The sequence below is a fragment of the Phocoena sinus genome, chromosome 14, assembly GCF_008692025.1.
Source record: "Phocoena sinus isolate mPhoSin1 chromosome 14, mPhoSin1.pri, whole genome shotgun sequence".
NCBI classification, from domain to species: Eukaryota; Metazoa; Chordata; class Mammalia; order Artiodactyla; family Phocoenidae; genus Phocoena; species Phocoena sinus.
In genome coordinates, this window is record NC_045776.1 from 89,001,036 (window position 1) to 89,016,110 (window position 15,075).

At 58.6% G+C, this 15,075-nt stretch overlaps 1 protein-coding gene across 1 annotated transcript in view; it reads right to left on the bottom strand.

Annotated features, from left to right (window-relative positions):
- The window catches only part of GALNT9 (polypeptide N-acetylgalactosaminyltransferase 9), a 90,779-nt gene that overhangs the window by 45,050 nt on the left and 30,654 nt on the right, over positions 1-15,075 (bottom strand). Inside the window, exons 3-4 of the mRNA XM_032602837.1 lie at positions 5,298-5,464; positions 3,082-3,256 (exon numbers count right to left, since the gene is read on the bottom strand). Coding sequence (XP_032458728.1) covers positions 3,082-3,256; positions 5,298-5,464 — 342 coding nt within the window. The remainder of the gene's footprint in view (positions 1-3,081; positions 3,257-5,297; positions 5,465-15,075) is intronic.

Here is a 15,075-nt window from a genome sequence, read left to right on the forward strand (position 1 = left end):
CAGGGAGGCGGCCACACCCGGGTCTGATGGCGCCTGCGGACGGTGGATCCAAGAGCTTCACCTCTGGAAACCCCGGGGTCGCCTGGGCTGCAGACCCACCTGCCGAGGTCTCGCCCTTCCCGGGCCAGCCCGTGGCTAAGGACTGATGGACACGGGCACACGGATTGGGCCCAATCTCTGACGCCTCTGTGGGGCCGTCCTGGCTCCAGAGGCCCTGTGGGTCAGCTCAGTCTGTCCCTTCACAGCTCGGCCTCCCGCTCCAGCGCATCCCACTTCCGGGCCCTCCTTCCCCGCACGGGTGGCCGTACATTCATTTACAAGCGTGAATTGAGGACCTGTTATGTGCCACACCCTGTTTTAACACACCGGAGTACATTCACGAACTAGAAAAGAAAAAAAAAATCCATGCCTCAGGGAACTTAGGATACACTGAAGGGACAGAAAGGCTACCAGGTACTGTTGTGCAGTGCACAGCCTCCACAACAGTATGTGGTAGCCCTGACTGCGTGGGGGTCAGGGGACAGACAATAACGTATAAATAAATGATATAATATATTAGGAGGTGACAGCTGTTGTGGTGGAAAAAGAGAGCAAGTAAGGAGGATTTGGAATTGCCCTTTTAAATAGGGTGCGTGGTGTACGTTGCCCTGGGTGGTGAACAGAAGGAGGTGTAGGATGTAGCAGGTGGTTGGGAGAGCTGGTGGGGGTGGGGGAGCGTTCCACGCAGAGGGAGCAGCCAGTGCTGAGCTCCTGGGATGTGCTGGTGCACTTGGGGAGCGGGCCAGGGGCCTGGAGTGGAGAGATGGGGACAGTGTAGGCAATGAAGCTGGGGAGGAGAGGGACCAGAGGACATGGGCTGTCGGTTGCGGATTCTCCTTGCAGGAGTCCAAGAGGCAAGCAGGTGCAGCTCAACCCGAGACGGCCTTGTCTACCGCAAGGATGGGATGCTGCCCGAGGGCCTGTCACCGAACTGGAGCTCAACGTGGTCGTGAGCAGCCCACTGACAGGGCAGCCAGAGAGACGAACGCTACAGGGGGCCAGGGGGCCAAGCTCAGGCAGGGACAGCGGGGGCAGGGTGGGGCTGGGGCAGTTCTCTGACCCTGGCGAGATGCGCCACGTGGCCCGCCTTCCTTCCTGCGCTTCCAAGCGACAGCCTGGTCTTTACCTGCCTTTCAGCTTCATGAGGAGGCTTGACTAATTACTGTTAGCGGAGTGCTTCGGAAGTGAAAAGCTCTCTGCAAATGCCACATCTGCTGATCAGGCAGGATCTTTGTGGAGGCAGTTCTTGGAGGGAAGGGCTATTTGCAGATGGATAACTGGGTTTTCAGTGGTGAAAATTAAAGTTGCATTTAATGTGGTAGACTTGTGATTCTCCCAAATGCCCTCCAAATGCTCCAGGGAGTTTTACGTACATTAGAGGGACAGAAAGGCCTCCAAGTACAGCTGTGCAATGCACAACCTGCACAACGGTATGGAGTGACCCTGGTGGGGAGCGCAGACCATAGCACGCCATTAACGATAGAACGTGACAGGTGTCATGGGAAAAGAAGACTCGCTTCATGAGGGTGGCAGACGAGAGGGAAGTGGGGGCCAGCAGGGGAAGTCAAAGCAGAAAGAAGTCGAATCCCCGTCAGGAACGTACTGGGACAGAAGCAGCGCTGAGAACAAACTGGTGGTCCTGGGGTGACTGAGATGCCACAGCGAGAGTGGAGGGAACGTGGAGGAGAGGGCTCCACTCACCTGCCGACCAGGCATCAAAGCCCTGGTCCAACCAGCAGGAGCCATTAGGAGAACCAAGAACTTTGAGAGACCCCGAAGGCCAGACCCTCGTGGCCCCCAGCTGGGGATACCAGCCAGGCGCTGTGGGACTTGATCAGCACGTCCACCACGAACACCTCCTTACAGCGTTCGCAGTCCTCGCATTTCCCGCAAGGGAGTATCTCAGTGAACGTCTTAGTTTAGGCTTCACAGCGTTTGAAGGTGTAATGTGGGCGATTTGATATAAAAAGTGTGAAGTTTAGTTTCTCTTGAAACAGGGCAAGCTGCCCACCCCCCCAGGGTTGACCTTTCCCTGCAGCTCATCTGGTGGGCGCTCAGGCTGCCCCTGGGTGCAGGGCTCATACTCCCTGCCCATGTGGACCCCCTGCAGACCCTCCCACTGTGGGTTTACTTAAGGATCTCCAGATGGAATCATCCTGGGTGACCTGGGTGGGCCCTAAACCCACTGGCAAGGGTACTTAGGAGAGAGAAAAGGAGAGACACAGTCACACAGAGAGGAGAAGCCGTGTGAAGATGGAGGTAGAGATTGGAGGGACGCGGCCACAAACTAAGGGACTCCTGGAGCGCCCAGAAGCTGGGAGAGGGTTGAGCGGTGTCTTCCCACAAAGATTTGTCCATCTGGAACCTGGGAGGGGACCTTATTTGGAAATAGAGTCTTGGCAGATGTAATTCAGTTAAAAAGCCCAAGATGAGATCAGCCTGGATTGGGCTGGGCCCTGAAAGCAAGACGTCCCAGCCTTCCTGCAGGGCGGGCCCCGGGGCACCTCTAGATCATCTCACGCAGATGCTCCTGCAACACTGAGGTATCCCTGCCGCTCCCCTGGCCACATCCCCCTCCAGGTTTCTCACTAGAAGCCCACCTCACCCCTGCATGGATGGGTGGGAGAAAATGAGTGGGCGCTTTGATCTAGAATTTTCCATAAGGATGAGAAATTGCTTCCAACTTGTGCCCTAGACTTAGGTCTCCGTTAACTGAGACCCTACAGACCACGTGTTCATGCAGGAACTGCCCCCAACCTTTGTGTATTCCCCTGGCCTGAGGTCACGTGAACAGCCTCATTTGACTGTCACCTGCTGGAATGAGTGGCCAATTCAAATGCCTTTGGGGACAAGGTGGGGATACAGATCAATCTTCATATATACGCATCAGAAACAGGGTTCTGGGTCCAGGAGCTGAACGCGGAGTGGCCACCTGGCTGGACTCAGCTGCCCCCGGCCCTGCCAGGCTCATCCTCTTTGCGGGGGTCCTGCAGGCACCAGCAGACCCCGCCGACCCCGCCCAGGGCCCAGCCCCGCCCTTACCAGCCCATGCTGAACTCCACGTGGGCGTCAAAGAAGCCCACGACAGGCGCCGTGGCGACCTTCCAGCCCTGCAGCCGAGCCCGGATCAGGCCTTCTCTCCTGCTGTTTCGGACGATTTTCACAAGGCCCGGGTACCTCTTGCTGACGTACTGGTCCAGGTTGAGCTTGAGCTCCACTGTGGGGGACACAGAGATGTTTCGGGCGTGACACCTCGGGAGGGCCTGAGGTCACCAAGACCCACTGTCGTTGTGTGCCCTGGATCCATATTTCACAAACATTTAAGAGGACCCACCGTTGCTGGATGTGGGCTCGGGGTGCTGGGGGGGGTACCTCGGAGAGATAAGAGCCCACCTCACGGAGCTGCATTCCAGCGAGAGAGGCAATGAACACTCTAGCCAGACTGATTCAGACAGAGGCACGTGTTATAAAGACAGGAGAAAACGGGGCTGAATTACTCAGCTGTAGAAAGGAAGGCAGTCCATGGACAGATGGATGGATAAACAAAGTGTGGTCCATCCATACAGTGGAACGTGATCCAGCCTGAGAAGGGAGGAAATTCTCACACATGTTACTACATGGAGAAACTTGAGGACATTACGCTCAGTGAAGTAATCCAGTAGCCAGATGACAAATCCTGTGTGATTCCACTTATATGAGGTCCCTAGAGCAGACAAATCCACAGAGACAGAAAGCAGGGTGTTGGGTGCCAGGGGCTGGGGGAGGGTGGTGGGGGGTTAGTGGGGTTTTTTGGGGTTTTGTTGTTTTTTTGCGGTGTTGTGGCCTCTCCCGCTGCGGAGCGCAGGCTCCGGGGAGTTAGTGTTTAATGGGGACAGAGTTTCACTTTGGGAAAGTGAAAATGTTCTGGAGATGATGATGGCGATAGTTGCACAATGGCGTGAATGTACTTAACACCCCTGAACTCTACACTTACTTTGTAAACGGTTAACTGTATGTTATGAGAATTTCAACTCAGTAAATTATTAAAACACTGATGAGGGCGCAGGCGTCTACGTGAGGAAGCTCCCAACGGCCAAAAGCGCAAGCAACAAAGTAAGTCACAATAGTAACAGACTTTAGGGAAAAGAAAAAAGGGAAAAGCGAGTGGGCATCTGAGTGAGGCGGGCGCTTCTCCGGGTCGGCTGGGCAGGTGCAGGGGCGGCCTGTCTCCATCCCTCCCCCTCAATCACCAGGCTCCAGTGGACGCTCCTGTGAGGTCAGCCCTGGTCCCAGGGGTGCCCCCAGTCGCAGCAGCCTGGGGCTCCTGGAGCAGCCTTCCTGTGCTCTGTCCCGCCCTCTCCAGGGCCCCGCAGGCCGGTGCCGGCCACCCGCTCCCTGCTCCCTTGACGGTGTCAGGCGGGGCTCTCCCCGCCCCCGCGTAGACACAGAGCACATGCAGGGCTGGAGCTCCTTCAGGCCATCCTGGAGGGCTCTGGGAGGCCTCGCCCCGGTCTTCTCCACCCGCCCCCCGACTCCCGAGGTGAGGAGGAGAGGCTGCTGTGATGGGAGGGACTGGGGATGAGGAGGGGCCGGTAGGCCCGGCTCAGCGCGCCAGGGGCTCAGTGTGGGGACCGCAGACGGGCGCAGGCGGGGCACCTCCGGACCCCTGTTAGGGGCTCGGAGCCCCTGTGCCAGCTGGGTGTGGACAGCGTGCTGGGCTGGACTGAGGCTGACGCAGGGCCACGCTAAGGGCCCAGGTTCCGGCCGTGAGCGCCAGTCCAGCTTCCCCACCAGCAAGGCTCCCACTGCAGCTTTGTCCAGGTGCCATTAGCATATGGGAGAACTCAACACGCTGGGGGCCTTCCTGGCTGGAGGAGCGATAGCACCCTGCCACGGCTCAGGTCCACCCAGAACTTCAGAATGAGACCTCAGGTGGAAGTAGGATCTTTGTGGATATAACTAGCTCAGGATCTTGAGGTGCAAACCTTCTGGGTTAGGGTGGGCCCTAAATCCAAGGACAAGTGTCCTTAGAAGAAGAGGAGAGACACGGACACACCGGGAAGAGGCCTTGTGAAGATGGAGTCAGAGATGGGAGGGATGTGGCACAAGCCCGGGACACCAGGGGTGCCGGCAGCCGGGAGAAGCTGGGCGAGGCAGGAAGGACCCTCCCCTGGAGCCCCTGGAGGGAACGTGGCCCGACTCCCAGCGCGAATTCAGACTGCCGGCTTCCAGGGCTCTGACATGCTTCCCTCACGGCGGGCCGGGCTGGTCCCACTCACCGTTATCGCTGTTGTCGTCCACCAGGATGACCTCCCTGAGGAGCTGGGAGGGCGTGTGGTTGACCACGCTGTGGACGGAGCGCAGGATGACCGAGAGGGCTTCGTTGACAAAGATGAACACCACGGAGATCTGGGGCAGGTCGTCCGAGTAGGTCATCTGTCTGCACCTGCGGGAGAGACAGGGTTGGGGGCAGTGGTGCGTGCCGGGATGTGACGGGGAGGTGGGAGCCTGGTGCCCCCGCGGGATGCCCGCTGGGACCAGTTCTCAATCCTGCTTCCAGTGGAAGGGCGACAGCAGTGCCACAGATGGAAAAGGACCGAGCACAGTGAGAGGGACAGCACGATGACATTTGTCGCAGAAGCTCTGGACTTCAAGGCTCTGAGCCTGAACCCTGCTGTCTCCTTGCGGGGAGGCAGGGAGCTTGCACTTTAAGGGGTTAAAGTCCCACTGGGACTTTCACCCCATTCTTCCTTGATGCCCCTGGAAGGCGTGGAAGAGAGATGAAAGGAATGGTAGTCCTCTCGCGGTGCAGCCCAGTGGAGGGCCTGGGAGAGAGCCCAGCCCGGAGCCCATGTCAGCTCCCGAGGCCCAGCTCTACCTGAGCGCCGGGTGGTCACGGAACAGGCGGCTGCTGGACACGTGGCATCTACTGGGTGGGTCCTGCGCTTGGCGGCCACTGTCCCCTGAAGTGGGGTCTAAGTAGACACTGCTGGGCTGCCCAGGAGGGTGGAGCGCTAGTGCCAGACGAGGGTTGTTGAAGCGGGAGAGATGTCTGCACGGGACAGTCTAATCGTGGCCTCCGCCTAACCTTAGCATAGAGGGTGAAATGGAAGAATGAAGTATCTTCTTCCAAAGGTCTTATCTTGGCTGTAACGTTGTGGGAGGGGAAAAGATGGGGGGCAGGGAAAGCAAAATATTCCATGTTGGGTGTGGGATGAGGCCGGTGACGGTGGAATAAGTTCACAAAGGGGCAAAGGGAGCTCTCAAAGCTAGAGAAATGGGAAAAAAGGAACAAAACATAAAGTAAGACAGAAGGCACCCAATCAAGTACGTTGGCTGCTACAATAAATGCAAATAAACTTACTCTCTCCTCAAAATGGCAGAGGCTTTGCTTTTCTTTTTCTTTTAGAGGCTTTTCAATGGAGTTAGATACACACACACTAAAGCACACTTATACCTGCACACAGTCACACACAGCTCTGCTGTGTGTAGTTTACAAGAGACACAGTTCAAATAGAGTGATTTTTAATCTATTTATTTTATAAATGTATTTATTTATGGCTGCCTTGGGTCTTCGTTGCTGCCATTTCTCTAGTTGTGGCGAGCGGGGGCTACTCTTCACTGCGGTGCATGGGCTTCGCGTTGTGGTGGCTTCTCTTGTTGCGGAGCATGGGCTCTAGAGCTCAGGCTTCAGTAGTTGTGGCACGTGGGCTCAGTAGTTGTGGCGCACGGGCTTAGTTGCTCCGCGGCATGTGGGATCTTCCCGGACCAGGGCTCAAACCCGTGTCCCCTGCATTGGCAGGCGGATACTTAACCACTGCGCCACCAGGGAAGCCCTCATCTCCTCTTCTAAGGACACCAGTCCTATGGGATAAGGACCCATCCTATGGCCTCATTTTGCCTCAGTCACCTCTGTAAAGGCCCAGTTTCCACACACAGTCACATCCTGAGGTCCTGGGGTCGGGACTTCAACCTGTGCATTGGGGTCGGGGGACACAACTCAGCCCCTAACGAGACCCAAAGGCTAAGGAGGGCCCAGCCAGGCTAGGACCGGGGCCGTCCGGTGCGGCAGGAGTGTGTGGGCACGTCTCCCATGGGGCGATGCGCTATCTCACTTTCTTCTGTTCATCTACACGTAACAAATCACTCCTGTTATAAACATGTGCAGCTTACAAATGGTTGTTTAAATGAGAAATCGTACAATATATATGGCTCATTTTTGTCCACCACAAATTTGCATAAAAATAATCTGTTTTCCTTATAATATAATCCCCTTCTCAGTTGAAAAAAAAATTGGTTATGTTAAATATTGAGCAGAGGGAATTCCCTGGTGGTCCAGGGGTTAGAACTTGGTGCTTTCACTGCTGTGGCCCGGGTTCAATCCCTGGTGGGGGAACTAAGACCCCGCAAGCCGAGTGGTGCAGGCCAATAAAATAAAAATCAATCGGTAAATATTGAGCAGGGGGTGTTCCTCACACACGGGGAGGTATGACGTCAGTGAGGAAGTAAGAAACCCACGCCTAAAACCCCGTTGAAGACAAGGACGATTACCACCCTCCCCCTGAGCTTCTCTTTACAGCCTCTGACCTGAGGCACCTGGCCAGTAGAGCACTTGGACTTGACCTTAGGCCGGAGTCCTCCTGTCCTGCCTTTGCACCCGCACAAGCTCCGGTGGCCGCTGGATAGGACTGTCCCACGATGCCCCTGCTTCCCTCCTCTGGGCAGGAGGTGCTGTGTTTCTGGGTTTCCTTCTGCACCTGAATCGGCCTCAGTTTCAGGGCTCAATGTCCTCCCACCCTGCAGGGACTGTCCCTGCGCTGAAGCCCGGGAGGCACTCGGTGTGGCGGGGGAAACAAAACTGGCCGCCACACTGCAGCCCTGGAAGAAGTTGGTCTGAGCGGAGCCAGAAGGTTCTCCTCTGTAATTGAAAGCCCTGTTCCTGTCCGACAGAAAATAAACCATGTTTACGGTGATTGGAAAGAATCAGAGTTCAGCAAGGGGGCGGCTCTGAGAGCTTGTAAACCTGGTGACCCAGGGTGGGCCCCAGGAGTGGGGCAGAGGTCGGGACAGAGGGACTCGGGCCCTGGGGCAGGAGGACCCCATCGCCCCCTCCCAGAGCCTCCGGAGGTGGAGGGAGACCCAGAGCGCTCCCACACGCCGAGGCTCTTGGTTCACCGTAGAACTAAAGGAAGACGGGTGATACACTTTAAAGATTTCAACTTGACCAAGTAACATTTCTACGTTCAAACTTGAAGCTAACAGGTACAGGTCGGGAGAGAACCAGACGACACCACCCTGAGCCCTCCCTCCTGCTGCCCCCCACCTGCTCCCCTTAGCGATGAACACGGTCCCTTTCTGGCCCACCTGCTCTGGCAAAGCCTTGGCCTTGACTGTGGTCTCCCCGCCTCTCCCTTGACCCTCTTCCTGGATGCGCTCACCGTCCGCTGAGAAAGGGCGCGGTCTCTAGGATGTGTGAGCTGGGCCCCCTCTGACCTGACCTCTTTGTCTGTTTCCTTTTGCTCGCTCAATGGCCCCACGTGGCCCCAGTGCCTCCAGGAGCACGCCAGGCCTGCTCCTGCCTCAGGGCCTTTGCACGCCCTCCCCCACGCGGACACGTCACTGACTGCTCTTCTGCTCTTTCTCCCCTGGGCTGGGAGCCCCCAGGCAGGGCCCCCTGTTTGTCTGGTCACTGCTTCACGGCATCTAGAACGGCAGACGCTCCATGGGCTTCAATCCACAACATCTAAGAAGCTTCCGTTCACAGCTCCTGGTGGAATCAAAGGTGGGGCATGAGGTGCACGCTTAAAGCTGCGACGTGTCGGAGCTCTGAATAATTTTGTGTGAGGGAGACGTTAAAAGTCTAAAGTTGAGCCTCGAGCTGAATTTGAGGGTACGCGGCACTGTACCACAGGGGCGCACGCAGCCCACACTCACACACACCCACGAGCCCTGACAGGGCTGTGCCCCGCCCCACTTGGGGCATCTGCCTTATTTGGGGGTCTCTCCAGTCCTGGCTGAGCCACGTCTAATCATCCAGACCCGGGTTTCCCAGTCTCAGCCCTACGGACTCGGGGGCTGGATAATTCGGAAAAGCCTCTGTTGTGGCGTCGTCCCGTGTGTGACAGCCAGGCTGAGACAACCCAGAATGCCTCCAGACACCTCCACATGTGCCCCGGGGCGAAATCGCCCCGTGAGAAGCCCTGGTCTAGGATCTGGGGTCTGGCCCTGGCGGGGCTGGGATTTGGCAGCCGTTCCAGCATCATGAGGCTCCCGGCACCCAGCCCAGCGTGCCCGGTGACGAATGTTAGCTGGAGCGCAACCCTCCCTAGGTCCCCTCCTCCCCCTGAAAATCGAACTCCAGCCGGAGTCCTGTCCATCCTGTCTCAGGCTGTGGATGTCTGCTGTGGTCCTGCTCAGTCTCTTCCTTGTCCCCCATAACATGTGTGGTTCAGCCCCCACTGTCACATTCTAAGTCACTGGGTGGAATCCCAGCCCCTGGATGAAGCAGGGGGGACGTGACTGGGTCTGAACCAGGCAGCTCAGCAATAGGCTCAGGAACAGACACACAGAGCCATGGAGAGGTTGGCTGGGGCCTTGGGGAGATAGGATGTGAGGCTGGAGCAGCTGCATCCATCTTGCGTCCAGTGGTCATGATGAAGCCAATGAGGCCAACAGCAGAGCAGAGAGATGGTGAGATGCCAGGTCCAGATGTCATCAGCTGAGCCTCAAATCCAAGTCTACACGAAGCCAGTGCTTCCTCCAGACTTTGTAGTTGCAGGAATAATACATTCTCTCCCCGTCTCTCCCTTTCTCTCTCTTTTTCCAGCTTAAGCCAATTTGAAATGGATCTTCTGTCAGTCCTGATCCTGCACAGGTCCTGACATGTGCGTGATGCAGGGACACGCTTGTGAATGCCCCTCAGGAGGGGTCTGCCCAGTCAGCCGCACCCCAGAGTCCCAGACCAAGCCGAGAGGGGAAGACAGGGGACCAGTGGGTCCAGTGCTCACAGACGTTAGTCTGGCCTTGGCCATTGCACACCCTGTCTCAGGACGTCCCCGTCCAGGCGAGCTGGGGGCTTTCTCACATTGTTGGTAGAGACGACACCAGCTGCTTCATCCTAACCCTGTCCTTGTCTAGGACACAGACAGTCCCAGCTTGGGACCTCAGCTGCCTCGAGAGGAGGAGAGAGCCAACTGCCAACCTCCTCAGCTAAATTCTCAGCAAACCCCATTCTTTGAGACTTGGGTGTCCCCGCCATCCTGAGAGGCAAAGACTGAGCAAACTAAACACTGGAGGGGCTCTGAGAAGGAGCAGGAAAGCATCCTTGCCTTGCATGGTGCAAGGTGAGACACACAGACAGCCCAGGACACAGGGGAGGGGTGCTACGTGCCTTCTGAGCTGAATCACGAAGAGCAACAAGGCTTCGTGTGCTGGGACTTTGTTCTGGGGCCACGTGGCACCAGAGAGGCACAGGACTCTGCCCAGGCCGCCGCGCTGTGAGGAAGCCCAGGCCACACAGAGGGTCCACGTGTGGGTGCTTGGGTGGACCGTCCATCTGCTGCCAGGCGTGTGCACGCTGCCCCCCCCAGATGATTCCAGCCCCCACCGTTGAGCAGCCCCCATCACACCTTCCCAGCTGAGGTCTCAGGAAGTACTGCTCAGAGAGGCTATTCCCCCTGCACCCCGCCTGACCTCCTGCCCCTCAGTACATTAAAACGTGGTTTAACGCAGCTAACTAAGCAGCAATCGTAACCAGGACAGGTGCGTTCCCCGAAGTCCGGCGGCTCCGTCCTGTTCTTGGAAACATGCTGTCCTGCGTGGTGCTGGGTACACGCTGGACACTTCCCGCACGGGGCTGGGTACAGGCTGGACGCTTCCCGCAGGCTGGCCGGCTTCACGCCCGCCCCCTCAGGTCAAGGCCGGAGGAGGGGCTGGGCTATGGGCCCCAGAGAGGCTCTGGCTCGGCTTCGCACGTCCCATCTGGAGCCCGAGAAGCAGGACATCCTCAACCACCAAGCCGTTTCACAGAGGATTTATACACCCACAGAGCACCAGGCGCGGTTACGGGCTCTCGAAGCCACTTCCGAGGTCGTGACTGGAATGCGTCGCACGCCGCGTCCCAGCTGGCCTCCGGGGAAACGGGGCCGTGGCAGCGACACTGATGGAAATTTATGGGGACGCCCTTTGTGCCGCTGGAGAAAGAAATGCAGGATAGAGAGGGGATGAAGTGGCAGTGGCCTCCCGGGGGGAGAGCAAGCTTTGCCTGTGACAACAGGAAACACATCCATCTCCTGCCAGAGGAGACGGGTCTGGGCTGAGCACAGACCCAGGCAGCTGTACCCTCGGAAACCGAGAGGCACGTTTCTGGGAACAGCTGTCAGGAGGGTTCTTGGAAGCACGTCACCGGGGAGTGGGGATGCCTTCCGGGCAGCAGCCGCCTGCTGGGTTGACACGCTCCTGCCCTCTCGGGAGCATCGGTGCGAGCCTGGAATCCCAGACCAGTGCGTCCCACACCAACGCCTGGCCTTCCTGCCAGCCCAAGGCAGGATCCTGACGGGCACAGGGACAGCGCAGCCCCACGGAAAACCGGCAGAAGAGGGGCTGCTTGGGAAGGTGGAGAGGAGGAAACCCGAGCAGCGAGGAACGCCAGAGCCTCCTGCCTTGGGGTCTTGTCTTTCCCAGCCTGAGTCCGCCCATCTGTCCAGGCAGCTGGCGGCAAGACCTCCCAGAAGCAATATGTACGTGCACACACCCAGACGTGCGTATACTACACACGTGCACAAGCACACGTGCACACAAGTAAAACACACAACTGCGCACACAGCACAGATGTGCACACGCACGTGCCCGTGATGCATTCGCACGCACGCCCTCACGGGCACCTTGGGCACAGCCACGCTCTGTGGAGACATTGCCCGTGATGCATTCGCACGCACGCCCTCACGGGCACCTTGCGCACAGCCACGCTCTGTGGAGACATTGCCCGTGATGCATTCGCACGCACGCCCTCACGGGCACCTTGGGCACAGCCACGCTCTGTGGAGACATTGCCCATGGTGCATTCACACGCACGCCCTCACGGGCACCTTGGGCACAGCCACACTCTGTGGAGACATTGCGCATGGTGCATTCACACGCACGCCCTCACGGGCACCTTGGGCACAGCCACGCTCTGTGGAGACATTGCCCATGGTGCATTCACACGCACGCCCTCACGGGCACCTTGGGCACAGCCACACTCTGTGGAGACATTGCCCATGGTGCATTCACACGCACGCCCTCACGGGCACCTTGCGCACAGCCACGCTCTGTGGAGACATTGCCCGTGATGCATTCGCACGCACGCCCTCACGGGCACCTTGCGCACAGCCACGCTCTGTGGAGACATTGCCCGTGATGCATTCGCACGCACGCCCTCACGGGCACCTTGGGCACAGCCACGCTCTGTGGAGACATTGCCCGTGATGCATTCGCACGCACGCCCTCACGGGCACCTTGCGCACAGCCACGCTCTGTGGAGACATTGCCCGTGATGCATTCGCACGCACGCCCTCACGGGCACCTTGGGCACAGCCACGCTCTGTGGAGACATTGCCCATGGTGCATTCACACGCACGCCCTCACGGGCACCTTGGGCACAGCCACGCTCTGTGGAGACATTGCCCATGGTGCATTCACACGCACGCCCTCACGGGCACCTTGGGCACAGCCACACTCTGTGGAGACATTGCGCATGGTGCATTCACACGCACGCCCTCACGGGCACCTTGGGCACAGCCACGCTCTGTGGAGACATTGCCCATGGTGCATTCACACGCACGCCCTCACGGGCACCTTGGGCACAGCCACACTCTGTGGAGACATTGCCCATGGTGCATTCACACGCACGCCCTCACGGGCACCTTGCGCACAGCCACGCTCTGTGGAGACATTAATGGCTCATATTCATTGGAGGAGCCTGTGCGCGGAGCTAAGGGTGAGTACGGATCTCAGACTCACCCTTCCACACCCAGGCCCTCACTCACAGCTGCGGGCGACCCACACGCACCTTTGGAGAGACACTTGGGCTGAGATGCCTGAGAATCACTGCTCCACGTGTTCAAGGAGAAATGAGCACACACGCCACCCTCAGAGCTCAGAGCCAAAGCCGGTCAGAAACAGAACACTGGACCGTGCACAGAAAGGCCCCTCACACACACCCCTCATAGGAGCCCGGTGGGACAGTAACACGTGGGGTCGTGTGCTCACGGGCACGGTCGCCGTCTGGCTGCCTGGAGGCCTGCTCCTCATGCCCAGGAGAGCGAGCGGACTGCAAGGGTGGCCAGACCACACATCCCTGGGTGCAGTGCTGCAGAGGACCCCTGCGCCCACCTGGAGTGTCTCTGCCTGGGCAGTGAGGTCCATCGGGGCCCAAGTGTGCGACCTTCAGGGCATGTGACCTCCAGCCCCTCCAGGCACTCCTTAGGGCAGTCCCTGGGGTGGCTGGGCCAGAGGCCGATGACCCGCCCCATGCCAGGGTCCAGCTCAGCGCAGGTGTCTTCTGTTGCCCCAGCAGCCCCAGCAGGGCCCTGGGGATCATCAGTGAGCCCTTAGGGTGGACAGTGGAAGGGAGGGGAGAGGTGGGACCCTGGTACTTGTTTGTCCGGCCCCCGACGGGATCTGGGGCAGCCCCACATTGAGTGGACCCTCCACGGGGCCCTTGAGTGGGCTCCCCCTTCCCAGCAAATTCCCAGCTGAGACGGAGCCACGGGGCAGGCGGCCTCCGATTTTCCTGTCTGGCTTTGTTAGCCTCCAACCCTGCTGCAGGGGGACCAGCTGGCTCTAAGGAAGAGCCCGGCACACAGGAGGGTGAGCGGGTGGGGCCTGCTCCCCTCGGTGAGCGTCCCAGGCGGAGGGGCAGCCTCAGCTGAGGGGCCCCCGCCCTCCCCAAGCATCTCCTTCCCTGAGCTCCTGGGCCTGGTGGGAAGGGAAGGGGGTCTACTGGCTGCAGCAGGAGGAAAGAAACCAGCTCGTTTCCCTGACAGCACCGTGCTTTCCATCCCGCCATCTGGGACCCTTGCCTCCACTTGCAGACCCTCAATGCCGGTGGCATCAGAGCCCCCATGTGGAGCCGGATTGGCACGTGGCATGCGGTGCCTGCTTCCAGTGCCTCGCGATCACCATCCCCTAAATCCGCACTCATTACACTTGACCGCCGAGCCATGCGCAGCAGAGACGATTCATACGCACTGAGACTTCTCCAGCCCTGACCGGGGGTGGGGTGGGGGCATCACTGCACGGGAGTGCAGGACGGGGCCTCGGACGAGGCCGTTCATTTTTACGATGCCGTTTAATTTGGGCTTGCCAGTCTTCCTTCCATTATCCCGTGGGCCAGTCTTAATCAAGATCTTTGTTATGTGCTCTGTGGCATAATTAAAGCCACCGCTTAATCAGAAAAGTTATCTACCTCCAGACAAAGGGAAATCAATAATGTATCTAACGGAGAAAGGTAGAGAGAACTTTGGTTTGAGAGTGGATGGAATTGCCAGTTGAGGTGGGAACACATGCCCACACACGTGTGCCTGCACACACACGTACACGCTCCTCCACCCGCGTGTGTTGTGATGACTGCACCTGCCAGATTGGACGGATGGGCTCCGGGGGCTAAAGGCTGTTCAGGAAACCAAACTCTGAAAGTTTCAAACAGGCGTAGACAGAGCTTGCATTTATGTATTGGTTCATTTAATCCTCCATGCATATTTCCTGAGGGCCTCCTAAGCACCAGGCACGGCCACCGATGTGTGACAACGCGCAGCGGCTGTTGTTTGCGGAGCGCAAGGCTCCCCCAGTGCCCGCGAGCGAGCCTCGCAAGCCCGCGTGTCAGCCTGCTGCAGCGCCAGCCTCAGGCCTCCTCCCGCGGCGCCAGGCAAACTCAGCGCGGGATCGTCGTCATCTCGTTTCCTGCCGCGGCCCCCTGCCAGGTCTCGGCTGGCAGTGCCGGGTCAGGGACTGTGGAGCGGGCTGTCGGGTGGGGCTGAGGCGGCACCGGCTGGCGGGTCTCTGAGCGCCGGCTCTCGG